Source organism: Agrilus planipennis, unplaced genomic scaffold (genome assembly GCF_000699045.2).
Source record: "Agrilus planipennis isolate EAB-ADULT unplaced genomic scaffold, Apla_2.0 scaffold26, whole genome shotgun sequence".
In the NCBI taxonomy this organism is placed as follows: Eukaryota; Metazoa; Arthropoda; class Insecta; order Coleoptera; family Buprestidae; genus Agrilus; species Agrilus planipennis.
The window spans coordinates 1,227,363-1,254,842 of record NW_020439469.1 but is presented as its reverse complement, the minus strand read 5'-3'; the positions used below and the strand labels follow the sequence as shown (position 1 = coordinate 1,254,842).

At 35.7% G+C, this 27,480-nt stretch overlaps 2 protein-coding genes across 6 annotated transcripts in view; one reads left to right on the top strand and one right to left on the bottom strand.

Moving 5' to 3' along the window:
- The window catches only part of LOC108740021 (mitogen-activated protein kinase-binding protein 1), a 482,920-nt gene that overhangs the window by 321,323 nt on the left and 134,117 nt on the right, over positions 1–27,480 (bottom strand). The window lies entirely within an intron of this gene.
- LOC108740111 lies at positions 25,670–26,891 on the top strand. The gene is made up of 5 exons (XM_018474317.1): positions 25,670–25,782; positions 25,883–26,000; positions 26,077–26,256; positions 26,412–26,514; positions 26,636–26,891. The coding sequence occupies exons 1-5, from the start codon at positions 25,728–25,730 to the stop codon at positions 26,792–26,794; spliced, it is 615 nt and encodes a 204-aa protein (XP_018329819.1). The 5' UTR covers positions 25,670–25,727; the 3' UTR covers positions 26,795–26,891.

Below are 27,480 nucleotides of genomic sequence, written 5' to 3'. Positions count from 1 at the left end.
CTATATAGGGTGTCCCAGTTATAATAATTAATATTTATACCACAGATTCCTACGGACATTTGGAACATAAAATGTTATAACACTTTTGACTTTTGAAACAAAATAAAAAATTATAAAATTATAACAGTTTTGAGGCCGGCCCTGCACAATCGCAAATTAATTACGATTCCAGCTGATCGTAGAAAAATTCACCTTCAGTAGGTCGGAATCAGCTGCTTTTTGGGGTAATGTTATTGTTTATGTTTGGTATTAAGTTACGGATAAGCCGAAGAAAATGCACTGGCGTTAAGGTCCATTAGACGACAACAGTTAAAAAAACTACGTATCCATCACAATCGAAAATCCCATGATTGTAAAATGAAGTGGACCTAATGTAGTCGAGTATTATGTTATTTTAAATAGAAAAGAAATTTTAACGACTACGGAATAGTTAGAAGCGGTGCACAAAAAACCCTCACCACCCAACGTTTGGTAAAGGTTTGTAATATAACAGACTAGTGTACGAAAACGAATGTATGTGCTATAGTTGTAAAAGTTGAGACAAGATTCAGACCTACTTTGACCATTCACATGTGTTAAACGTTAGTTTTGCCTGGCAGGGCTCATTAGCCCCACGGGGGGTAATACAAGGATGTGTCCAGAAGGACCAACTTGGTTATCTTGTTTTCATTAAATGTAAAAAGCTAAATATTGATATAACCTCGTATAATTACACTGCTGGAAGTGACTGGAATAAATACACATAATGTTGTAGTTTGTAACAGGTTGTTCAGTTCGCTTTGGATTGTTGTGGAATGTACTTGTTTGTTAGTGTAGTTTATTTATTTAGTGGTCATTTCATAAAAGACTTTTATAATAAGGACAATTAGTAGTGTGATAGTGCATTCTAGTAGGGTTCTTATTCAACCGTCAGTTGATGGTGAGTTACATTACCAATGCCTATCGTATAGTTCGAAATATTCCCGGTATCTGGGCCAAAAATCGCAGCAACTGGGTACGGCGCAGGCAGTGTTGCATTGAAGCGAATGGCGGACAATTTCAACATTTTTTATAAAAGGTACGCATTTCTTTTTCACTTGTACCTTTTTTTTAGAAGGTGGAAGTGCATTCGGCTTCTTCCCGGTAGGTACTTGTTACATCCACACTAGATCAGCTGAGCGACGTTAGTCGCCTAGAGCCAGGCCCGTAATGAAACAAATTGTACGTTCAAATTTACAAAGACGATTTGCGAGCTCAATTGTCACTGGATTGAAAAATTGTATAACACTTTTTTATTGTATTTTGTGTCAGGAAGCCATGTTTTTTTTTTAATTTGTTATAAATGGGACACCCTCTATAGCTATAAGTCATAAATTAACAAAACTGCCTGTCCATAAAAGGCTCAAAGGCACAACAGGAACAGTCTAAATTTTCTAAATAACTTTATGACCTGAGCAATGAGAAATACGCATAGAATGTCGCAAATTTTCCTTCTCTAGATCTACTTTACCAGGCATTGCGAACCCTTATTTCCATTTTGGGAAATAAAGGTATAGTAGAAAAAGAATAAAAAAAATAAGTATAATGGTGCTTCACAAAGTATCAAAGATGTCTATCAATTGTAGAAAACCATTCTTTTAATTAAAATTACCAAACATAACTCATTGACTTATACAACACTTCTACAATGAATTTCGCAGTTTCATGTGTCCATCGTTTCTATCTTATCAAAAGTGGAATTTAACCACGTTATCATTACAAGCAATATTTGCGTCCAATCTTAATTAATTTTAAAATGTTTGGTCATAAAAAATTTAAGCCTTTTAAATGTGCTTAATCATTACTGGTACTAGCGAATTAAAGACTTTATCAGTTTATGAAATACTTACAAATGAAATTTATTGTTTTAAAAACGCAATTTAGAAATAGGAAAAAAATTGAGAAAAATTTACCATGACAACGGATGAAGTGGACCTGCAATGTGCCAAATAAATAGACTGAGTCAAACGTACCTGGAACAAAAAAAAACTTGTATTACTCACTTCATATTTTACAATTTTAAATAGTTATAATTTAAGCATAAGAAACACGTAAATAGAAAAAGTTTAAATGCATTAGGATCTGTAAAAGATGCCCTTGTCATGCAAGTTAGTAGGAATTTAAAGAGTGAAAAGATTGTCTTTAATGAGACAACAAATTTGACTCTGTTTAACAATGTTAGAGGAACTTGAAAAGTTACAATTCGTTTACAAATCTAAATTAAGAGTGAAGGAACGTGAATAGTGATGATTTGCTTATGTTGCTGTTACAGTGGACAAATGAACAACAGCTATCAGAGAGTGGCAGCAGTGATGGACAACAAAGTGCAAGACGTCGAAGAGAAGACGAAGAGTTGAAGATATAAAAAAAAAAAAGTACGCAGCTGAGGGAAGAAGTTTAAGTAAAAAATAAAATGGTAAAGGAGAGGAATTTGAAAAGTATGGAAAAAGAGGAATTAGTGATAAACGATAGTGGTTGAACGCTATAAGGGGTGAAATGGAGGCAACTGAGGAAAGAGAGGAAAAAAGATACAGGGAGATTTTGAATAAAACTAACATATTAATAGTTGGAGATTTAATTGTAACAATTGGTAAAGCAACTTGTACAATTATTAATGAAATTGGTCAGACAAGAAATGACCATACAAATAGGAATTATACAATGGGGCTGGTATTTTCTGGTATTCCCTTCCAAAGGGGATAGAATAGGTAGGTTTACTTTTATGGGGAGGAGAAATTTAGTGGACAAAATTAGATCGTTTTGCTGTCTTAGAGATGATAGAACAGACCATCTACCCATAAGAGTTAAATGGAAAGAAGTAGTGAGCGAATAAGTTAATGAGAAATACAGAAACAATATGATGATACAGTGAGGAGAAACCAGAAATTGCAAGGATATGAAGGACAATGTCAGTGAAATAATGATAAGACAAACATTAAAGATAGGAAAAAGTAATGAGAGGTGGTGGAATGGTGAATGCTTGAAGAAACAAAATGAATTTAAAAACATATTGGGACAAGATACCTGAAGGTTCTGTATCGTCGCCTTGTAAGGGCTCGTTTTCGTCAATATCCTGCTGATACTTATCAGTAGGGCAGAATAAAGCGGCACCACCAAAACTAATTAGCAGTTCATTTAGTTGAAAGAAGAACGCATAGACGTTTGATTTGTGGACTTATATATTGAATTTACACCTACTGTACACCTTTACACTATATACATCGAATCTGAATCTTTCTTGTGACTCTTAATCTGTATCTCGTGAGTCTCTTTGAGTCTGTGTGTCTGTTTTGTGTATGAGTCTGAGTGTCTTGTTAGTCTATCTTAGAAACTTAAAACTAAGACTTAAATAAACTTAACTTATGCAAATAAAGGGGGTGGAGTGTAGGAGTCCCTTCCTAAATATTATGGATGACAAGCTTCATTGGTCATTACCACTGGGGGTGGTTCTGGTAGAGACAATAGTCCCAGATTTCACCATCTGACCCAGTTTCGAGGGAAAGTTTACATTTATGGGGCAATAAAATGAATCGCTTTGAGTCCTCGATGGACCTGCACATTACAAGACATGAATTTATGACAGCCTTCTTGCTGTCAACCCTGACCAATTTATGTACCCTTTTAACTTCATGATTTATAACAGTGCCATCCATAACACTATTTTACGTATAGGCACAAAAGAAACCCTTCTCGAAATCGAAACAAAAGATTTTGATTCTTAAAGAAACTATTATTTCAAAAAAAGCAGACGTTAAAAGGAAACTGAATTTTGAGTGAAACGAATTGATGAATAGGACTCGAATAGGTTCTAATAAAATATTACTACTTTACTTGCATTAGGATCTGTAAATGGTGTACGGAACCTATCGCAATAGGCACGTGTTTGTATTAACATTTTTTTCTTCAGTTTACACTGAGCAAGCAAATTCTTTTCCTGCAGCTAATTTGATTTGCTCATTGGATAAGAATTATAAAAACGGGTAAAATCATTAGAAACGAATCAATGGAGCATGAGCAAGCCAAATGCACAAAAAATCTGGCAAATTCCTTTATTAAACTTCAAAAGAATACATAATACCAGGAAGTACCAAATAAGTTGATAATTTTAAAAATTACAAAGTCCATACGATAAATTAATTTTTCAAGATAGTTTTTTTCTTAGTACAAACGCTTTCAAAATAATACTTAGAATTAATCTTTATCAAAAGAGGATCTGTACTGTCCTCAATGTAAGATTAGACCAAATTATTATTGAGAAGTGGTGAAACAATGATAAAGCTTAAAGTTGATAAAAACCAATGGTGGCATGATCGTGTGATGTTGAAAAGAAACTCAATATACAGGGTCTAACTGAAATAAGTAGAGACCTTCCAGGAGATGATTTGACATTATAAGACAAGAAAATTTGCAGGTCCGAATGCTCAATGTTCTCGAGAAACATGAACTTGAAAGTACAGGTAAGGGCCTGTCCAAACTTGGTAAATCACGCATTCAATGAGCTGGTAATTAACAGTTTCCGTCATTCGCACAAGGTCGGTGTATAACTGTAGAACAATTGTTATTACTGTGAGCGACGCCATCTCTTCTCTCAAAGCAGTGAATGATTTGTAATTGCTATGGTACTGAGAATTGCCGATATAAGGAATTGTTCAGGTGAAAGGGAGGTAGGTAGCAACCGGGAAGCAGACATACCCGAACTATCGAATGACATAGATGTTGGTTCCTCTCATTCGAATGACGTATGACGAACTTTAAAGGAACAGTTGCAACATTCTTATCATTTACTGCTAGTGGTTTCGATAGACCGGATCTCCACAAGGTCTCATATGTGGGGTTGTATAAAACAACGCGTGCATGAAACACCAATTTTGTGTGAGCGAGAAATAAGACATCGTGAAACCTGTCTTTTAGCACGCAATTTCGAAAAAAATTTGTAGCGTACTTATGTATGTTTGCTACAGTTCCCGGAACCAATAAGATAAGTAAACGATATATTGTTGTTTTTTATTTATAGGAATTAGTTGTAAGAAATATTATTCTGAAAATTCATTTCTGAATTTTTTACCCACTACACACTACCTCAAATTAATGAGAGAAAAATTGTTGCTGTTGTTACACCCCCGCCGGGAATCGAACCCGGGACCTTTGGCTTTATGCACCGTGATGGACAACAAAGTGCAAGACGTCGAAGAGAAGACGAAGAGTTGAAGATATAAAAAAAAAAAAGTACGCAGCTGAGGGAAGAAGTTTAAGTAAAAAATAAAATGGTAAAGGAGAGGAATTTGAAAAGTATGGAAAAAGAGGAATTAGTGATAAACGATAGTGGTTGAACGCTATAAGGGGTGAAATGGAGGCAACTGAGGAAAGAGAGGAAAAAAGATACAGGGAGATTTTGAATAAAACTAACATATTAATAGTTGGAGATTTAATTGTAACAATTGGTAAAGCAACTTCTACAATTATTAATGAAATTGGTCAGACAAGAAATGACCATACAAATAGGAATTATACAATGGGGCTGGTATTTTCTGGTATCCTCTTCCAAAGGGGATAGAATAGGTAGGTTTTCTTTTATGGGGAGGAGAAATTTAGTGGAAAACATTAGACCGGTTTGTCGTCTAAGAGATGATAGAACAGACCATCTACCCATAAGAGTTAAATGGAAAGAAGTAGTGAGCGAATAAGTTAATGAGAAATACAGAAACAATATGATGATACAGAAACCAGAAATTGCAAGGATATGAAGGATGATGTCAGTGAAATAATGATAAGACAAACATTAAAGATAGGAAAAAGTAATGAGAGGTGGTGGAATGGTGAATGCTTGAAGAAACAAAATGAATTTAAAAACATATTGGGACAAGATACCTGAAGGTTCTGTATCGTCGCCTTGTAAGGGCTCGTTTTCGTCAATATCCTGCTGATACTTATCAGTAGGGCAGAATAAAGCGGCACCACCAAAACTAATTAGCAGTTCATTTAGTTGAAAGAAGAACGCATAGACGTTTGATTTGTGGACTTATATATTGAATTTACACCTACTGTACACCTTTACACTATATACATCGAATCTGAATCTTTCTTGTGACTCTTAATCTGTGTGAGTCTGTCTGTGTGAGTCTTGTTAATCTCAATTTGAATCTGTCTTTAAACTTAAAACTAAGACTTAAATAAACTTAACTTATGCAAATAAAGGGGGTGGAGTGTAGGAGTCCCTTCCTAAATATTATGGATGACAAGCTTCATTGGTCATTNAGGTCAAAAACCTCCTCGATCAGTTTTTTGCCAGCAAAGACCAAAAATTTTATGAGCGTGGAATTATACTACTACCAGAAAGATGGCAAAAGGTGTTGGACCAGAACGGTCAATATATAATTTAATAAAGTATTTGTTTATTATACGAAAACTGTCTTTCATTTCCACAAAAAAAAAAAACGAAATGACTTTCCGAACAACCCTATATATACTGAATATACTATGATTAAACATACATACAATTTAGACATCTTTTTGAAGTGAGTTAGTTTAATATGAAATATTATTCTGAAAATTGTTTCTGAATTTTTTACCCACTACACACTACCTCAAATTAATGAGGGAAAAGTTGTTGCTGTTGTCACACCCCCGCCGGGAATCGAACCCGGGAATTAGTTGTACTCAAAGATTAAGATGTACTACAAAGACGTTGCCAAATCACGCCCAGGACTGGTTTCGGACTGTGACTTGTTGAAGTTTTCATATAAATATTTTGTTTCTCAACCGCACTGCTGCACTTACCATGCTATTCTCGATTGCACCTAGTTGACACCATCTATGTGGGTGTCAGTTTACTTTAATCAAGTTTTATAATGAGAAGCTTGACCAATCGATGTAGAATAGGTTCGTAATAATGTCGATATTTAACCAAACATTTCAGAAATATAGAAGGTCCGAGGGTTTAACCGACAGGGGACTGACTGAATTTCTCCGTTTACACCCTGATTAATTCAAGTGAACGTTTTTCTAGCGTATCAATAATCGTAGTAGTATTTATTCTTTCAGTTGAAGGTACTATCTGTTCTTGGCTGCTTTTAAAGGCGCTAACAGCTGCATAAACCATATCAAAGCTTTACCTTTGTAGCAAGTGCATCTTCATTTACAGTTTTGTCCACATTTTAAGTCGAAACTCACAACTGAAAAACACTTACAATTAATTCTGGAGAAGGAAGTCCATGTAAATTTTGAACTTTGTTGTTGTGAGTTGACGTAAAAGTAAAACTTATTGTTCATTAAGTGCGTCGCGTCTTGCCTAACTGTATATTGGATATACACAACAAAAAAATGTTCTACAAAGTAGTCAGTACAATAGCATGGTTATAGCAACAGTTACTGTCCTATTTCGGATGGTTTTCATCCCAGTTTAAGACAAACATGACACTGTAACCTACTTATTACCTAGAGAACCTTCTCCAAATTATTTAGAAATACCGGTAATAATCTGTGGAATGGAAATTATTACCATAACTAAAAAGCCAGTTTTGTATATTATGTAGGACTTAGTAGAATGTGTCTTTATTAAATTTAGACATTTCAGAATGGTTTTTACAGACTATGTCTATGACGTGAACATAACTTTCCAATAAACCACATTATTTATTCACGTTATTTTTGGACTTGCCGGTAATTCATTCTTTAAAGTACCTATTCTAGAATTACATTTCATATCTTGCCTAGGGAAGTAATCAAAACGCGGCAACTAAATGGACAGGTGACATGGCTAAAAAATTAATTCCTTTTATATAGAAATTGCATTAAGCAAATTCCTACACCAATCAAAAAGCGGTGGTTTTCAGCTTTGCAGTTGGAAATATACAATGGACTGTACGCTAAATGATTCGACGATTGTGAGCTGCTATGTCACTGTATTCAAACGTGTGCGATATCGATTGACGAAATATAGTTTCAAAATGTAGCATATCTACATTTGCAAACAAGATTTTCGATCTGACCAGAATTATGGCGCCGTGACAGTGGTGCATTGCAGCCAAAACTGTTACCCCAAACACTACGATGATGAAAATGATAAAAAAAAAACTTTTGGGTGTTTCATTCCCACCAGCCAGTAATGCTAGTGCGCGGTCGGAAAGTAGGGCGGAAGGCCCTCTTCAGCCTGCTTTCAGGAATCGTGGGAATGGGTGGGTGGTGGTTCGGGTGAGAAAGTTGAGACGGACGAAATGAAGACAGAAGAGAATGAAAGATTATCTGTGGAATATTACTGTTTCAGCATTTGTCTAAGTGATCCAAGGAAACCACAGAAAAACTTGGACCAAGGCAGACGGGCCCGGAATCGAACCGGCGTCCTCCCGAATGCTAAGCAATGGTCTAAACCTCTAGGCCATGCCGCTCGGTAAGAAAATGATATGTAGTTGGGGTGTGGTAAGACTAGATAAACGGTAAGAATTCATTCGCTGAGCAAGAAGTGCACGTTTCTCAAAGAATGCAAAAATTTGCCTTTATTTGGGCGAAGGCAAACGCACGCTGCATATGTTCGGCGACGGAGGTTGTTCAGCTTATGAAACTATTATTTTCACCTGTGTTGAAAGATATTCTGTAGAATTGGCTGCTAGACTCTTAAGTGCACAATCACACGACAAGAAATTACGCCCGCTACGATAAAGACCAGACTCGCAGCACTGCAGCAGAAGAATTAACCAGAAGTATTATCCGAATCTTTTATTGGACTAATTCAATCACGGTTACAGCAGGCGCTAGGTGTAAGAAAACTATTTTGTTAAAAATAGCGTAGATGAGATTTGGCGATTAGCAAGCATTGGAGGAACGTACCAGGTGAGTCGAACCAGAAATATATATTAGTAGCATACAGTGTTATAACAGACGAGTGAAGTAAAGCCTCTCAGGAGTCGCAGTACGGGTGGTGTCTGAATTTTACTGGCTGCGCCTCCCCGTTGCTTAGCTACGATGAATTCAAATGCAGGTTGAGAGTCCTGTTTTTCCTTTTTATATTTGGTTAACTTTTAATAGGTTTCGTTTTTGCAACCACGACTCCGCTCGCTTATATGCTATGCATATTGCTATATTCGCGGTTGTAGATCTTTGCGAATGGTACAATCGGAATTAGGTTCGGACGAAACATGTCGATTTAGCAGAGGGGAGGTGGGCCTGGGCCGTCGATGTTGTGAATATAGATATACAACAGCGGGAAGGTAGTTATCGTGGATGTTTGGTCAGGTACATCAAAAGGTACTTCCAAAATGGGGAAAAAAAAAAGCCCCAGAAATAACAGTTTATTAGGTATAACAAATATAAACTTGCCTAATGAAAATTGATAATTATGACTGTTTTAGAAAATAAAAATTTTATTCGATTAAGCCTATCACGTTGAGGTTGGCTACACCGGGATTCGTTTTCAGCAAGTAGATATCCACACAAGTGGACCTTGTTGGAGCAAACGTAATCCTAAAATGTAGCATCGTGCTACAGATGGCGTTTACTGTGCCATTTGTAGTATTTTCTAAAACGTACTGTTAAGACAACAGGTAAAAGTTGGTCTGTGTTCTGTTGGAGCTGCCTGCGACTCGCTGATGAGATCCAAAAAGATCGATATCGCGATCTGCGTCTGGCAGTTTCGACAGAATACAGACCACTTCGAATTATTTTAATTATGATTGTATTGATGGGATAGGCTATTTGTCCTAAATTGTAATTATTTATTAGTTACTATGCTAAGTTATCTGTTATTTGGATATAGTTCTTGTGTTTGCTTTTTCGTGATCAAGAACACATCGGTATGTATGGACGAACTGTTACAATTTCTGTCGCTTGTTGGTTCAGGTTTAAACTATTGATAAGTTATTAGTTATTAGTATTATGTTGTCACCTTGCAGACACATGTGTAAGAATATTAAAGGTTCGTTTCAATGTTTTCAACTTGACTCTCTCGTTGAAGTCCGCCAACAAAAAATTAACGTTTCATTGGCTGATTATTTAAAGGACTTTTTGAAAGGGACTTTATGTGGTTTCGGACATTACTGAGGGTGATATTTAAGGAAAGACCACCAAAACGAAGACATCAGGGTACTCGGTTATCCGACGCCCGGCAAAATTACCATCCGGTACGTCTCGAATCCTAACGAAGATGAAGAAACTATTGAATTATTAAATGACTACACTAACAATAAACTATTTAATAAATTGGATCTCACTCTATTGCAGATACACAGAAGGAGGATAAGGATTTGTTAGAAGTTTTTGTTAAATCATTAAAAAAACCTGACGCCCATTGTATGTTCGGATGCATGGTTTAGTATCTCCCATGGATTCATTGACATTCCAGGATATCAGCACTACAAGAATGGAAGTGATACAAATAAAGCTCGCGCAGTAATAATCTACGTTCAAGAAGAAGTAGAACATCACATCATGGCGATATTGAAGAAATTGGGAAGCTTAAGAAAATGAGTGTAGATGTTAAATTGCAGTTTCTACCGATATTTTAATTATAAATGTGAAGATCACTGTTTGTTCTCTTGAGGAACTATTTGTCTTGAGTGAAAGATAACTTTCTTGTATCCTCAAGTCACAATCGAAATTAATGGCGAGCGATCTAGTTATTGCTTTTCGGTATTGAAAACACTTGCTTTTAAATGAACTATTTATTTACATATATACAAAATGAAACGTGTGTGATTTAAACTTAAAAAACAGATGAAAAAACACATAAAGGAAATTAAAGTGGCTAATGAATCTATCTTTTTTCGCTCTAGTTCTTGATCTTTATGAATCTCTCTAAAATGAGCCGTTGCAACCCCTTTTATTAGTAATGGTTGACAGAAACCACCCCACTCTTATCTTACACAAAAAAAGGTCGAGCATACAAACAAACAAAACTTTCTCTTAAAACTGACTCGACGAAAATATATATCTACATGTAAACAAATAATTGCACTAGAAAGCGTGCTTCTTAATTTCTAGCTACCATAATAAAACAATAAATTTAAATTCAATAATACTAATCCTAGCCTAGCAAAGTGACACTAAAGGGTCGAAGTGTACTACACAAAAGAGCTATAAATCTATCTAAACATGAAACTTACAAAGAAACTAAAAATAACGAATATCATAAAAAAAGGTTAAAATTAACGAACAAGAGGCATTATTTATACATACTATAAATTAAAAAGGTTAATACTGACAGGGGTTGCTACGCTATATTAAACATTTACAATTTAACAAAACTTTACTTCTAACAATAGATAAACATAAAACTTAATATTATACGGTGAATACCGAACAATCACAGATAAATATACATAGTGTTTCTGAAATAAATAGCAAAAAAAATTTGTAAGAAAACCAGAAGTTGCAATCCGAAGCCTGCCCTTGACGTGAATTGATAATGTACAGAGAACTTGCAATAACAGCTAAGTAGCTACATGAGCAAAAGCTTACTATTACCCTACTGTACACTCTCATTGCAATAAAAATTAATCAAATAACCACTTTATTCATCGCTGATAACATGCGTACTATTTAAAGTTTACCTCGCTATGGTATTAAGAACCGAAAAAAAAATAACAAATTCACGCTACGTAAACATTAATAATTAATAGGTAACGTAACATCTTCTGGGAAAGTAATTGTAATTTTATTAAATTTCCACTCAGGTGTTGTCAAGGTGTGTTTTCTATGGGTGGTTTGCCAATAGCCCTATCTTCCTTTTAAAAAAATTACACCAATAAACACACACACATACGTGCATACACTACAAAAATATCTCTGACGGCTAAAAACATCTTTCATCTGGCATGTAACGAACTTCATTTGCAGCGAGCATACACAGCCGTACAAATTATTAGCGTTCTGCGCTAGCGTTTGATACGCGCGTTGTTTCATAAAACCTCATACGAAAAAGTCAAGTGGATTTGGATCAGAACTACGTGCTGGTAAAGGTGTAGGACCCGTACGTCCAATTCAACGTCTAGGAAAATATCCGTCTTCAAACTCATGCACTGGTCAATGCAGTAATACTATTCTGGACTGCTGTACGACACGGATACAATGTGAATTACTTCACCTAACTACATAGGTACATGCAAGCCTACAATCTTAAAAGAACAAAGAATTATTCTACGCATTCTAAACATCGTCAATCACATTTAATCTAATCTAACAAATGAGTCCAAAAATATAACAGAAATACAGCACCACGGATGTTGCTGCCCTTGACTGCACTTTCAAGTACGGTGGACTTCGGAACACCAAACATTTACTTAATTTTCTTGTTTTGTAGTACCCTACCTACCACATTCTGCATGTTTGAAATCAGGAGTTACTTAAAAAACACCCTGTATAGCTTTGAAATCTAATAATGAAAATCATATAATTGTGGGAGATACTAACGTTGATACGCTAATATTTGATGAACAAAATTGTGAATATTTCGGGAATTTTGTAGAAAAGCATAACGCGCTATACATACATAAACGCTAACTAGACCAAATATGGTATATAACGGAGGATGAAATATTGACGTATTAACGGATCATTAACCTGTATTTGTTGGCGTAAAAGCTGCTACAGTTGGCAACGACTTGTGTAAGGTAAATTAAAAAAAATATTGAACTTTGCACGCATGAAAATTGGAATATTTGTTATAAGTGACACTAATATAGTAATTATAGATTTTGTTGATAAAGCTGAGAGTTTATGTAATTTAGCATTTTTATTTTATCACGAATAAAATGATATTTGACATGTACATATGTATGTAAAGCGCGCTTCTGGAAAACATGATTTTCAGATAATTTTATCGCACTCGGGTTATCATTTCAAATGGTAATTAGCATATTATTATTTAACCCTAGAGTGGGCGCGTCTTTTTGCGAAACGCTAGTAGGCGCGTAGGAAGTATTTTGCCGCCCCCTTTTCTTTGACCATTTTAACTAGTAATACAGCAATTTAATCATTTTTTCTTTCAGGATTTAAATAATATACTAATAAGTAATAATAAATCAAATTATTTATTCAACTCCGATCTAAAAACTTTGGTTTATAAGGCTTTAGGAAACTTATTATTTTAATTGACTTTTTTTCTCTTATTCTAAATAATACTCTAATACTTTAAAAATGGGGAAAAAAAACAAAATTATATATTTTCTAAGTCTACAGGATTCGCTTTATCAAGACAGCCTTCACAAAGATATGTACAATGTTCATTGCACAGTAACTTTAGGCATCTGGAACACCCTTTTTTCGTGCGCCTGTTTTTCTTTGAGGGATATATGCTGAATTTGCCCTCCTTTTACGAAGCAGGTGCTTGTTCTACTGGAACAAAGCGAGCAATTTGGTTCCTCGAAGGAATATTTAAAGTGTCTATAGAAAACCTTGTGGTCATATATTGCTTGACAAGTACCATGGCAATTTGTTTCAAATATTCTCGACGTAGCATCAAATGTTCAGTATTGGCTTTGTATATAATTTGACTGTTTATTCCGGCAATATTCAACATTGACAAAAACAATCTCAAAATTTTTTTGCAAAAATACATTACACAATTTTACTTACGTGAGTGGGCGCGCGATGAGCAATTTGCCGCCCGGCGACACCTGATGGTAACAACCCTTTCTTCAAGCGGTCCCCCGCGCACTGATGGCGTCCAGCCTTTCGGTACGCGTTGCTAACGAGAATGGGGGCAGCTACTAAGAGGCGTAAGTGTAACGGGCAGTTTTTTCAAAAATTATTAACGGTTTTTTACCGCGGGCGGCAAAATGCTCATAGCGCGCCCACTCTAGGGTTAAAAATGACAAGTGTTATTTTCACTAAACATTTAAGTGTTTAGTGATTTTAAATATAACGACTTTTTTGTGGCTTCGCCTTTACCAAAATATATTCCATTTCAGTGGAACAAAAGGCTACGGTGTTTTATTTTTGACACTGTCAGGATACGGGCCCTCCGAGTAAACATAGCCGTAGAATGATTTTCTATCTCCTTGACTATTAGACTAGTCGGCATCCACAAAACCAGTAATTAGAACCCATGATTTTTTGAATGTAATTCCAAGTCCACTTTAAATAATTTGGCTAAGAAAATAAACTGGGAAAGAAATGCCTGGTCTTGAGTATACTGCAAGATACATTAATTGCTGATAAGGAACGTCTACAAATTCTTGAGGAGCATGAAACAGACCTTGCTATAAAGGAACATTTACAGCATTATAGTTTGACATTTCAAATATGTCTAGAACTCTTTTTATGTATTGTTTCTGACTGATTTTCAACTTATCCTTTCAATTATTTCTTTCTACATTTGTAAAAAGAATACGAAACATTGCTCCAAGGCTTCGGATGTGGAAATTTTTATTTAATTCCATTTTTAATCGTTGCGCCTCGTCAAGGTCATTATATAAAACAAAAAAATCGTCAACATAAAGCGCCACAACTGATTATACAAAATTTAACTTCGAAATCACATATCACCCTTTTTTGTACCGTAACTTGGCCGATTGCTTGAAACCATGCAAAGCTATTTTTAGTAAACAAACTTTATTTCCAGATCCTGGCTTTGTCAACTCTACGTTGGTGCGTAAAGGCTTCCCCATCAATATCCCTCCTAAGTCTTACCACCTAGGCAAAACTAGCAGAGGTGGTTTAAGATACAGCGCAAGGTAGGAGAACAATACCACCTAGACTATGAAGGCCACGGTGCTCTGATGTGACGTCATCATAAGAAGGCGAGCAGTACAAACTGAAGTGGCGCTACATCAATACGAATGCTCTTTTATTAAAAGCATATTTCAAATCATTTTACGATTTTTCCAGGGCTTCCAGTAGAAAGGTGACTGCCAGACGTGAACTGAACCCTTAGTCGCACCCCATTTGATTTTTTTGCAAAAAAAAAAACAGTTTCAAAACAAAAATCGTCTATCTATAAAAAAGCGCAAAATGCTGATATTTCTCTCTTATTTTTCAAGAATGGTGTTCAGAGACCGTTCTTGATGCAGGTCATAAAATTCCTGTATACAATTTTTAGAATGTTTTGCAAATTTACAAGACGGTGTGGTGTTTATTTGATAGTAGACCCTTAAGGATGGCTAGATGCATACGTTAAATGATTAAATTGGTTTATAGAGGTAACGATTCAGGAAGAATCCTTTACGCTTCCCACTTCAGTTTCATTTTTATTATAAAGTGTTTATTTTATGGGTCTAACAGTTAGAAAGTGCCGTTTGTTTATTATTTGATGTAACCAACTTTTCACAGGCTGTAAACATCCCTTTTTGAAAGTCCCACCTTATAAGTTTGCAAGTTCTAAAGGGTTAATCACCAATGGTGACATTCGCCACACCCTTGGCATTTTCCTCCTAGTTTTAAGTTTTAGACATAAGAAGTGACTTGCACTTGAACAAAGATACCGAGCGGCATGACCTAGAGGTTTAGACCATTGCTTAGCATTCGGGAGGACGCCGGTTCGATTCCGGGTGCGTCTCCCTTGGTCCAAGTTTTTCTGTGGTTTCCTTGGATCACTTAGACAAATGCTGAGGCAGTAATATTCCACAGATAATCTTTCATTCTCTTCTGTTTTCATTTCACCCGTCTCATCATTCTCACCCGAACCACTACCCACCCATTCCCACGGTTTCTGAAAGGAGGCTGAAGAGGGCCTTCCGCCCTACCTTTTGGCATAGTTCGGAGGGACTGCCCGCCCACCAGCATTACTGGCTGGTGAGAATGAAATACCCAAAAGTTTTTTAATTTTGAACAAGGACTTGCACTTGTATAGTTAATCATAATCAATCATTCGTTGGAGATACTCTGTAAATATTTCTAATTGTAAATATATATTTAATAGTCAACTTCGCTGCAAGACTTCTCTTACTCTACCTTCCACCCCAGAATTAAACAACACGCCTTATCAATTTAACTCGTGCGATATTCCTCTTGCAATAGTATGTTCGAATATCTGCCTGTGAAATTTAACAAATGCCATCAATTTATTTTGCGTAATCTAGAAAAAATTGTGTTTCTTCTATAGTAGGGCCAGTAAGAAAAGAGTTACATATAGTTTTCAATGTGTATGGATGAGACAATATTAAAATTTCAAAACTTCTTAAAAACTTATAATCATGTGCACTTATTGTACATATTTACCATGGAACATAATATTACAGTATCTGCTGAGTGAGTAACGATACCTTTCTTTTGATGTAAGCAACAATTTTAGCTGTTCACTTAGAAAGGATAGCTGTTTACTAAATTAATTATTTTCTGTCGATTTTAAACTCTCCGGTATATAACAAATCTGATTAATAATATTCCTAAAACCATTTTATTTTGATTTTTGAGGTAATGTACTATTTTCTAATTTATCAACTTCTTTCCATAAATCAGAAAGATCATTAATATCACTTAAGATAAATGGAATTCTATATTTGTTGGTCTGCAAAATAATTTGTTTTCCATATAAGTGACTTTCTATTTTAAGATCCGTACGAATTTTTAAAGTATAAGTAATAATAGGACCTAGTGCATTTTATAACAAGAAGTTACTTCTATGCTCGCGAACGGTTAATTTAGAAATTCGAAAAAGGTTGTTAAAGGTGCATGTTTGGAGCGCGGCGCTGTACGGGTGCGAAACATGGACAGTGGGCGCGTTAAAAGCTTTCGAAATCTGGTGTTATAGGCGAATGATGGGGATAACGTGGGTAGAAAAGGTTAGAAATGAAGAGGTATTAGAAAGAATAGGAGAACATAGGACTCTATGGAAGTCAATAAAAAATAGGCGAGAAACAGGAGTTAGGAGGGGTAGAGGTAGACCTAGGTTAGATTACTATTCGCAAATAGTTAAGGACGTGGGTTGTTCTAGTTTTAGTCAAATGCGTAAATTAGCTCAGGATAGGAAGGAGTGGAGGTGCGTGTCCAACCAGTATTAAGACTGACGACCATATGATTTTTTATCTGATATAAAATTGATTCATTTTGACTGTTTATTAACTTGTGTCATTTTTAGGAAGTGTCCATTTGTTAAAGACATTTATGAATTCATCCAAATGTTGAAAAGTAACACGCCTTTTATAAGCCTGATATTGTTTGATACTTTTTTTTAATATTCTACATACATTTTGTTGCTCTATAGAAATAATTTTTTCGTCTCTATTTCTCTATTTTTAATTGCCAACTAATTTTTTTAAAGCGTATGTAGGGCAATTTGGAAAAATAGATGGAATAATTTGATCTTTGGATATTTTAAAGGTACCTACAGGATTACTTTCCTGTTCAAAATGACGTTCACACATTCTGGTATTTTTTGTAAGCTGCAAATTATTTCGTGGAATTGCTCGAAAAGTTACCATGTTTGGGAAAACTAACTAACATATACCCGATTTTCGACAGTGTACAGGTCCGACAAAGGAAGCTGGCGAGCGGTCGCGCAGATACTAGCCCATTTATGACCTACTTGGATAAGTCACTTGGAACCGATACACAAATAAGCTATCAGTAGATGTAAATTATAGCATTAATACAGATAGGTCAGTACCGTACTAGAAAATAATGTAGAAACATAACTTACCGAAAAGAAAAAATAAACCTATTGCTTTTGTTTTATAGTTAGATTTCACATTCACTCTCATAATTGGAATCTCTATCACTGTCACCAACATCAACAATTAGTTCTTCTGTTTGTCTGTCTATTACTTGCTCACTGATCCCTATTTTTAAATATTTAATCTACGCCCCTGACAGGAATAGTGAATAAAGAAGGCTGCAATCGTTATACCTAAAACTGATTACTTTTGCCACCGCGCATCCACGCCATTTTAAAATTTCCGCCAGCTTCCTGCGTCAGGCCTGTAATTTCCTTTATAACCCAGAACACAACACTTATTAGGCATTTTTGCGAAAAGAAGCTCTAATATCTATGGAGATAAACTGAACAAAAATATAAAATAAAAAAGTAGCGCCAAAATACGTTCACACAATGACGTTACAAAGCGTTTTCCAATTCGGTATACACAATGATGCTACAGCAATTTTACCCGTTTAAACATTTGAATATAGGTAAAACGCTAGAACAATTTTCTCAATAAAATTTGTATAAACTATGATCGAGTACAGGCCAGGTAAAACTCAATTAAATGAGCTAAACCTGGGAGAAACCTTTATCTAATAAATGCATACAAAATGAGTACAATTAACTAATGGATCGCTTTTTATGATGACTAATTAGTCCGTTGACGTCGTAAAGCCCTGGCCTTGACAGTCTAGGTGGTATTGGGTAGGAACCATCACGCATATTCAAATAAACCGGATGCATCCCCAGATAAGACTATGCATGAACCGCTAGGTAGTAAAAAAAGCCAGTCTCTGCTATATTCCGTGCTATCTTTTGATAATATAATTTACGTTTATGTTTTAGCCATTTCTTAAATTTTTATTATATTGTTTCGTATTACAAATAAACATTTGTTTCTACGAAATACAAAGCTATTGAAGTTTTGATTACGACAATTATTTGCAGGATAATTTGTATCATGTTGCTTTCACACAAAGACATCAGATAGGAAAAAATAAACAGTCTAAATATAACAAGCTAAAACCATCCTACGTGAATTATTATTTCCGGGAAGCGCTGGTTTATTGAAGTACATACTGATTAAATTTTAAATTATTATAGGAATTTCTTGTTAAACATTAATACGTTCAAGTACCGTTTCTCGTTAAAGACTCTTACTATACAATGATAACTACTACTCAGAATTTTTCTCTTTCCTTTTGTTACATCAGTCGATACGACTACAAAGTTATTAAAAACATAATCTCCTAAAACAAAAAAGAATAATTACGCTAAGAGAAAACCGCAACAGATGCTTCCGCTAAACTGTATGTTATTCACAGCGATTCAAAAAATCTTCTCATATTTTGGAAGAATTATCATCACAAGATTTGGTTTCTGTAAGAAAAGGTTAGAGGAGTTAGAAATGTGGTGTTACAGGCGAATGATGAGGATACCGTGGATAGAGAAGGTTAGAAATGAAGAGATATTAGAAAGAGTAAGAGAGCAGAGGACTCTATGGAAGTCAACAAGAAATAGGCGAGTTAGTTTAGTAGGACACCTTCTCAGGCATGAAGGTCTAGTCAGAGACATATTAGAGGCAGAGAGGGGAATAAGGAGGAGTAGAGACAGACCTAGATTAGATTACTATTCGGAAATAGTTAAGGATATGGGTTGTTCTAGCTTAAGCCCATATCCTTAACTATTTCCGAACAGTAATCTAATCTAGGTCTGTCTCTACTCCTCCTTATTCCCCTCTCTGCCTCTAATATGTCTCTGACTAGACCTTCATGCCTGAGAAGGTGTCCTACTAAACTGAAGAGGACCCTAGTTGGTCCTAAAACGGCCTGAGGTAGAGGGGTTTTAGTCGGTAGGTCCGAGGACTTCTTCCTCGGGAATCCGACACTACCCAGTCGTACGGACGGCTGGGTGTCTTTTGAAGATTTCCCCTCTTCCACGAAAACATAAAAAAAAAAAAAAAAAAATCTAGCTTAAGGGAAATGCGAAGATTAGCGTAGGATAGGAAGGAGTGGAGGTACGTATCCAACCAGTCTTAGGACTGACCTTAGAGTGATGAAGTAAAAGTATATATAGATCCAGAAGAAAGTTATTGCCTGCTTTACTACGCAAACGAAGTGAAGCGGTAGAAACTTTGGAACCCAAAATATGTAATAGAAGAACAGCTTCAATATGCAAAGAACAGTTTCTGCAAATAAATAGTGCAAAAGATGAAATTATTATTTTCCCTTGTTATTCTAATTTATTTCATTTATGTTCAGTAAATGTCATTTATATGGGTTGTACTTTTGACATTATGTATAATCCTCATTCGTTCATAATAGGTACACATATATGCAAAATAAAAATCGATCACTTCTACTCTGTATGCATGGTGCTTCTGAAATAAGAAGTAAGCTTGCAGGAGGTGATAAGGCACTATAACAAGAAAATTAAGTACAAGTTTTCAAAAAAATGTATTTAAAAGTAAAGGTAAAGGCCAGTCCGGACCTGGTAGGATCACACAGGAAAATACTGTCACGCTCAATTTAGAAACGGTGTCGCCACCATACACGTCACGTCGGTATTTTGTTATTTATTTATTTTAAATACCTGATTATAATGCATCTTGATTATTTTAGCGTGACTGAGGATAAGGTATTAAGATGATAAGAAAGGCAAGATTGAAAAACAACTTTATTATAAAGTAGATTAATACACCGAAGAAGTTAAGTTTACTTACATTAGTAGGAGCGTCGCAATCATTGTCCAGGAGGTAGTGTCACCAACACCTACAGTTTCCCCTTGGTTACTCTTTTAAGGGTAGACTTTTTCCTTTCGCGTTCCCGAATCGACTGATTGCAATCAAACTGTCGATTCCCGTTTACGCGCTAAACTTTTTGATGAACCAGTGATTATTTGTATATAGTTCAACATAGGCCATTCACTGGTTCTAGAAGTTTCTCTGATTTAGCTGATTTAAAGAAAAAACTGGCCTTTTTGATGACTTTTAGAATTTTCAGATTTCAAATAGATAATTCTTTTAATTAATTTATAATTATGAAATATTTAATTAATTTTGAAATATGTGTTAAAATCTTAAATTGTGTTTTGAGTTTCCTTAAAACTTCACTACGACATTTCAACGCCACATTCAATCAGCTGCTACTTAGAAGCATCCGTGTTGGATTTCTCCTGTATTTTTGTACTTATGTATTATTTGTTATTTGTTAGATTAGATTATGTGTGGTTGAAGATCTTTACGTTTACAGCCAGCCTGGAGTAGTTCTTTGTTCTTTTAACGTAGTAGGTTTGTATTACGTATGCATAAAGACAATCGAAATCATTAGAAGTAGGTCAATGCATCGGTATCGTAGGTTAGTGTTGAGTATTTTTTCATTTACTAATGTGTGAGTTTCTGGACGAACATTTTCCTAGACGCTGGATTGGATGTCGGGATCCTGTACCTTGGTCGGCGCGTAGTCCTGATCTAAATCTGTTTGGCATTTTTATATGGGGTTGTATGAAACAGGGCGTGTATCAAACGCCAGTGTAGAATGCCAATGATTCACAAGACTGTATATGATTGCTATAAATAAAGTAGGAAGATAGGGCTATTGGCGAACCACACATAAAAACATAACGAACCTTGGCAATACCTCAGTAGTGGTTTGGAAACTTAATAAAATTATGATAACCTATCCAGAGGCCTATCCAATAATGTACAGGCCTGACGCTGGAAGCTGGAAGCACGGATCAGTGAGTAAGTAATAGACATACAAACAGAAGAACTAATTGTTGATGTTGGTGACAGTGATAGAGATTCCGATGATGACATTGAATGTGAAAACTAACTATAAAACAAAATAGGTTAATCTTTTCTTTTTGATAAGTCATGTTTTTACATTATTTTCTAGTACGCCACTGTCCCATCTGTATTAATACTATAATTTACGCCTACTGAAAGCTTATTTGTGTATTTGTTACGCCCGAAGACCGAAAACGCTCAGTGGCCGGAAAAAACGGTCACATCGCGTTCTGGCTGCCTTCGAACGCACAGAACGCGTTTTGGCTGTTTTTAAACGCTCGCAACGCGTTTTGTCAATTGTTGAACGCTCACAACGCGTTCTTAATGTTCGACTTGTATTATTTGCCGCTTTCTACCTGCGTACAAATGAATTTCAATCCATTTTTCAGTTTTTAGGAAACAACTCAATCATTGACAACACAACTATAATTGGATACCAAAGATGGGTTCGGTTTTTCTCGCCGAATCATTTCAACAATATTAAATTTCTTATAATTATGTTTCAGTTCTAGGTAGAAAGTTACAACAATATTAAATACTAGCGGACAAAATCTCCTTACGATCAGCATCAACTAAATCATCAGGAAGTAAACAAGGTTTTGTTTTTTGTCAGTGCACACGAATGTGCATTGATAAAAAATGCAAGTGTCGCAATTTCTACCTAGAACTGAAAAACAATTATAAGAAATTTAATATTGTTGAAATGATTCGGCGAGAAAAACCGAACCCATCTTTGGTATCCAATTATAGTTGTGTTGTCAATGATTGAGTTGTTTCCTAAAAACTGAAAAATGGATTGAAATTCATTTGTTTTATAAGTACAATGTAAATCTCATTGTACGCAGGTAGAAAGCGGCAAATAATACAAGTCGAACATTAAGAACGCGTTGTGAGCGTTCAACAATTGACAAAACGCGTTCCGGCTGTTTAACAGTTACCAGAACGCGTTGCGAGCGTTTAAAAACAGCCAAAACGCGTTTTGTGCGTTCGAAGGCAGCCAGAACGCGATGTGGCCGTTTTTTCCGGCCACTGAGCGTTTTCGGTCTTCGGGCCTAACATATCGGTTCCAAGTGACTTACCCAAATAGGTCATAAATGGGCAAGTACCTGCGCGACCGCTCGCCAGCTTCCTTCGTCAGACCTGTACCTATTAATGTTTACATAACGTTAATTTTATAATTTTTTCTTTATTTTGTGTTTTTAACACCATGTCGAGGTTAACTTTCTTTAACGTTTTTTATACCTTAATCACTCTGCTTTATTCACCATGCGGTTACCTATTGCATCTAACTAACACGCTTCAAGGCTTGCTACTTATTTCAGAAACACCCTGTATACTGTGAGGATGCGTGGGTTGGAACAAACTCATTTAAAATTTAGTGGTTTGCCTTTTTGCAAAAACATTCGGACATGTCGATCTTTATTTCTGGGTACGGGCTTTTTTATGGTAATTTCATTTATGGGTGCTTCCATGAAAATAGGGCAACTCTGTCCACAGGCATTTTTCGCTGCATTAAATTAAATTAATTTTACTTTTTAGTTAATAGGTAACAGCTTAATATGTGTTTTATTTATTGCCCACAAAATGTTTAAAATAATTTAGAATTATACTTTAGAAAACTTTTTTAACTACCACAAATATCAATTTGAAATTACGCGGCTTTAATCGTGAATGAGGAAATGAGAAACAGTTGATTTCAAAGTATAAACATGAAGTTATCTGCAAACGTCGCTCGCCGTGTGTCGGCCATTTTGTAATTCAGTGCAACCGCGGCGTGAGATGTGCGAGCACGCCTCGTTCCAGTGACTTTGTCAGTCCCGCGGTAAGCAATTTTTATATTAAACTAGCGACCCGCCCCAGCTTCACACGGGTGCAATTCTGATACTAAATATGTTTTTTTTTGTTTAGATTATTCTCGAGGACGGGAAATCTTCAAAAGACCCCTGAACATTCTATATATAGTACAGAATGTCTTTATATACAACATTCACAGCTTTTTTGTTATTAGACAATACAAACCGGCCTACCTATCTATCTGTAATATCTGAAAATATTCATTTATATTACATGCTGTAAAGGACCATATTGTTCTATATTAAATGCACAATGTATTTAAGGTACTTAATTGAATAAGAATTAATGCTATAACGATGACGAAGGGACCACTGTAATTTCGTCGTAATATCCGGAAGTCGTTACGGACACGTGTGTAAAGTTTTCACACTTTTCCAACTTTGAAACGATTTCCGCCTTTCTTTAACAGTTAATGTGCATCCAGGACTCATCCTTATTCAAAAGTTTACTAAACACAGTTGCTACTCAAAATATCACTTTGTAACCCAAGCATTCTAACTAATATAAGAACAGAGGCTTTCACTGCTGGAATCCGTAGTAGAATGGGCCATAGTCTAAGTAACTGTTGTGTCCAGACGTTTCGTCAGCTACTGCGGCTGACATCCTCAGTGGTAGTGCTGCGTTTACAACGTGAACTTTCAAGTTTCGACAGCGACCACTCAGTCTGAACAGAATAGTTCACTTAGACCACCGCCTTGTAGCCCCAATCTTCATTCTACTATTTTAACTAATATCTATAAACAAGCGGTAAAGGTCACAACCCTCGCTGACCGTCTGTGTAGATGCAAAACAAAAGATGAGAAGACTCTTTGTGTCTTGGCGGCCGACTCCGGTCGCTACATCTGCATGGGATTACTAAGGACTTGTTACAAATGATTAATTAAAAACAGTCGCTATTCCCGAACTCGGTGTTACATCCAAAGTCGCTATAGCCACATGAATTTTGTACGAAAGTATGCTTTAAATTCAAGGGACTTAGATTTAACGTCGCTATAGCAAAATGGTCGCTACAACCAAGATCGTAATAAATAAAATCTACTGTATAATAAAAAATAGGTGCTCTTATTTGAAAAAATAAAGTCGGTGACAGTCGCTTATTTTTAGGCCACCCTGTATACAAGAATTTATCATGAAAAACCTCACAGCCAATAATAAAGATCGACGTGTCCGTGTGTTTTTCCAGAAAACAAAGCCTTGTATTTTAAATGAATTTGATCCAACCGACGCGTCCACACTGTACGTCGTCTCCTTATATAAAATCTATACAAACAAAATTCTGATTGAATTATTTTATTCGATTATGGTAACGTGCCTATCACGTTGAGGTTAGCTTCGCCGAGATTCGTTTCAGCAAGTAGATATCCACACAAGTGGACCTTGTTGGAGCGTACGTAATCCTAAAATATAGCATCGTGCTACAGATGGCGTTTACCGCGCCTGTTGTGGTATTTTCTAAAACGCACCGTTAAGACAGCAGGTAAAAGTTGGTCTGTGTTCTGTCGGAGCTGTCTGCGACGCGCTGATGAGATTCAAGAAGAACGAAATCGCGATCCGCGTCTGGCAGTTTCAACAGAATACAGACCACTTCGAATTATTTTATTCGATTATGGTAACGTGCCTATCAGGTTGAGGTCAGCTACGCCGGGATTCGTTTCAGCAAGTAGATATCCATATATTTAAATGGACCTTGTTGAAGCATACGTAATCCTAAAATGTAGAATCGTACTACAGATGGCGTTTACCGCGCCATTTGTACTATTTTCTAAAATTCTGATGCACAACGGTTACACTACCAACAGCAGGAATTAAACTATGATTCCCGCAGAGCGGCCAGCCTCAGTGCCCAACTGGACGACTCCGATATTACGCACTAGGAATGGATTCTGTGAAATATCGCATTCCAACAAAAACAAAAATTTAAAATTGGAAATATTGTCGAGTGTGCTGTCATGCAAAAGATAACTAAATTCTCAGAATGATCTTCGATTTTACATCAGAACCATATTTTTGTATAAAGTTATAAGGGGTATTTATTATAGAATGAACCAAACAGGGTTTGTCCCAAAAAAAAAAAAAAATAAAACGAGGCGAAATTGGATGTTCCCGAATGAGTTTCGTAATACTTTGTGTGCATAATTGCCACTTATTTTTTATTTTTATTTTAAATAAAGATAATATGATTTATCTCTTTAATCAGATAGAAAATAATTTAATTATTTTTCAACAGATTTATTTTGCACCTACTCAACTGGTCCTTCTCAGTAAAACCACTTATTCGCAAAGGATGTTAAGCATCGGCAAAAGTGCTTTACTTTATGGAAAAATCATGACAAGCTTATCTTCAGCCGCTAATTATCTGTTAGAGATGGAGTGGTTGTAATTGGCTGGCACGAGCTTAAACGATAATGAGGAGCCTATAGATATAAAACAAAGTTGGTACCAATGATCGTACTCAGTTTTGTTCGGGATCAATAAGTAGCGCAAATACACAACAATTACAAAATGAAAGTAATCACTTTTGTAGGACTCCTTGCCTGTTTAGGCCTGGCAAACGCAGGTAAGACTTCTTTTATATTTCCATGTAAAGTTAATGCATTCATTCTTGAAATATTTAATGCTACAATCGAATTTATGTAACATCTAACTTTATTTTACAGGAATTTTCGATAAGATTGACGATGCAACTCTAACAGCAGCGATCCAACTTGCCAAGTATTACATCGCTAAATTTGATCCTATAGACAAAGTTGATGTGTCAGACTACGTCTTAACTGTGTAAATATATCATATTTTCTCACATGCACCTATTAGTTGCAGCAGCTAACTAATCATATTGGTCTGTTTCTTTTAGACTTCAATACAATGCTTCAAAAATTTACGTTTCTGGTTTTTCCGACTTCGAGTTAACCCACGTAGACGTTCAGAAAAATTCTCTGGCTATCAGTGTACGTTTCAATTCCATTGTTGCTTCTGTTGACAATTGGAGCGCATACACCGTTGTAAAAAACACCATTGGACTCGAAACCCTCGAGTAAGAAAATTTTTTTTGAACTATTACTATTCTATCTGCTTCGATATTGCTAAAAAAACGTCAAATAATTTACCATGAAGACGTTGTTAATCAACCCGAATGTTTTTACAGACTACGTTAAGGTAAATCTTTAATCGTTTACGTTTTAAATTTAGAGCCACTCTGAATGGTCTTGAACTGGATTTGGAAGTACAATGGGCATTGGCGCCAGTGACAGTTCAAAGTCTTAATGTCCTTCCACACGTCGAAAGTGGTTCAGTAAGTTACCTCTTTCCTCAATAAACTAGTATTTATTGTATTAGTAAAAAGGGACTAGCTCTAGCTCACATTTTTACAAATTAGATACCCTATTCCACTTTTTCTTACATTCCGTTTACAGTTCAAACTTCTTGGGGACTTGAACGGTCGTGAAGCCGATATAGACCTCGACAATGATGGACTGCTAAAGATCGATCAATTGTTTGCTGACCATTCGGCAGAGCTCAACGAGGACCTACTCACAGCAGTCAACTGGTTCTTAACAAAGTTGCAATCTTAAGCTGTTCAATGTTTTCCAATCGAAAGAATCTGACAAAACGAACCGTTTGTAATTAATAACAATAATAAATAGTAACAACAATAAAAGATTATCAACATTTTTCTCTTTTTTTTATTATTCGGATGAGACAAAAGCTATAAATAATAATACCATATCCTTTTACAAATCGGGAAGAGTACCATATCGTTTGGCTATTATAGTTCGTATGTACCTAAATATTGAAGTAAAACTTTTTATGGAACACTATAAAGGTTTTGGGATTGATTGTAAACCCGTTTAGCTAACAAAATCTGCTAAGTGAGAGAGATGAAGTGTGTGAAACGGAAAAATTCTGCTAAGATCCGCGTAAATAGAAGACGCGGAGAATAGTCGCCGGACGTTAGTCTCAATTTATCTGTAGTAACTGCTGTTTGTCTTACTAATTAAAGAATCCATTCATTTTTCAACTAACGGATATCATTATACGAGGGTGGATTGATAAGTTTCCGGCCTGACCAAGAAAAACAAGGTTTTTAAAAATTTTTTTTTTTTATTTCTCAACATAATCTCCTCCAAGGCTGATACATTTCTCATAGCGGTGTTCCAGTCTATTAATGCCATCTCTATAGACTGATTCGTCAAGCTCCTCAAAATAACCATTTACAGCTTCGATTACTTCTTCATTGTCCGCAAATCTCTTACCGCCA

What these genes read in the sequence shown, in the direction of transcription:
- LOC108740111 (XM_018474317.1), top strand. Translation starts at nt 25,728, where the DNA reads ATGAAAGTAATCACTTTTGTAGGACTCCTTGCCTGTTTAGGCCTGGCA. An exon ending in TTTAGGCCTGGCAAACGCAG is followed by an intron (nt 25,783 to 25,882) that starts GTAAGACTTCTT and finishes TTTATTTTACAG; the next exon opens with GAATTTTCGATAAGATTGAC. An exon ending in ATTGGACTCGAAACCCTCGA is followed by an intron (nt 26,257 to 26,411) that starts GTAAGAAAATTT and finishes TTTTAAATTTAG; the next exon opens with AGCCACTCTGAATGGTCTTG.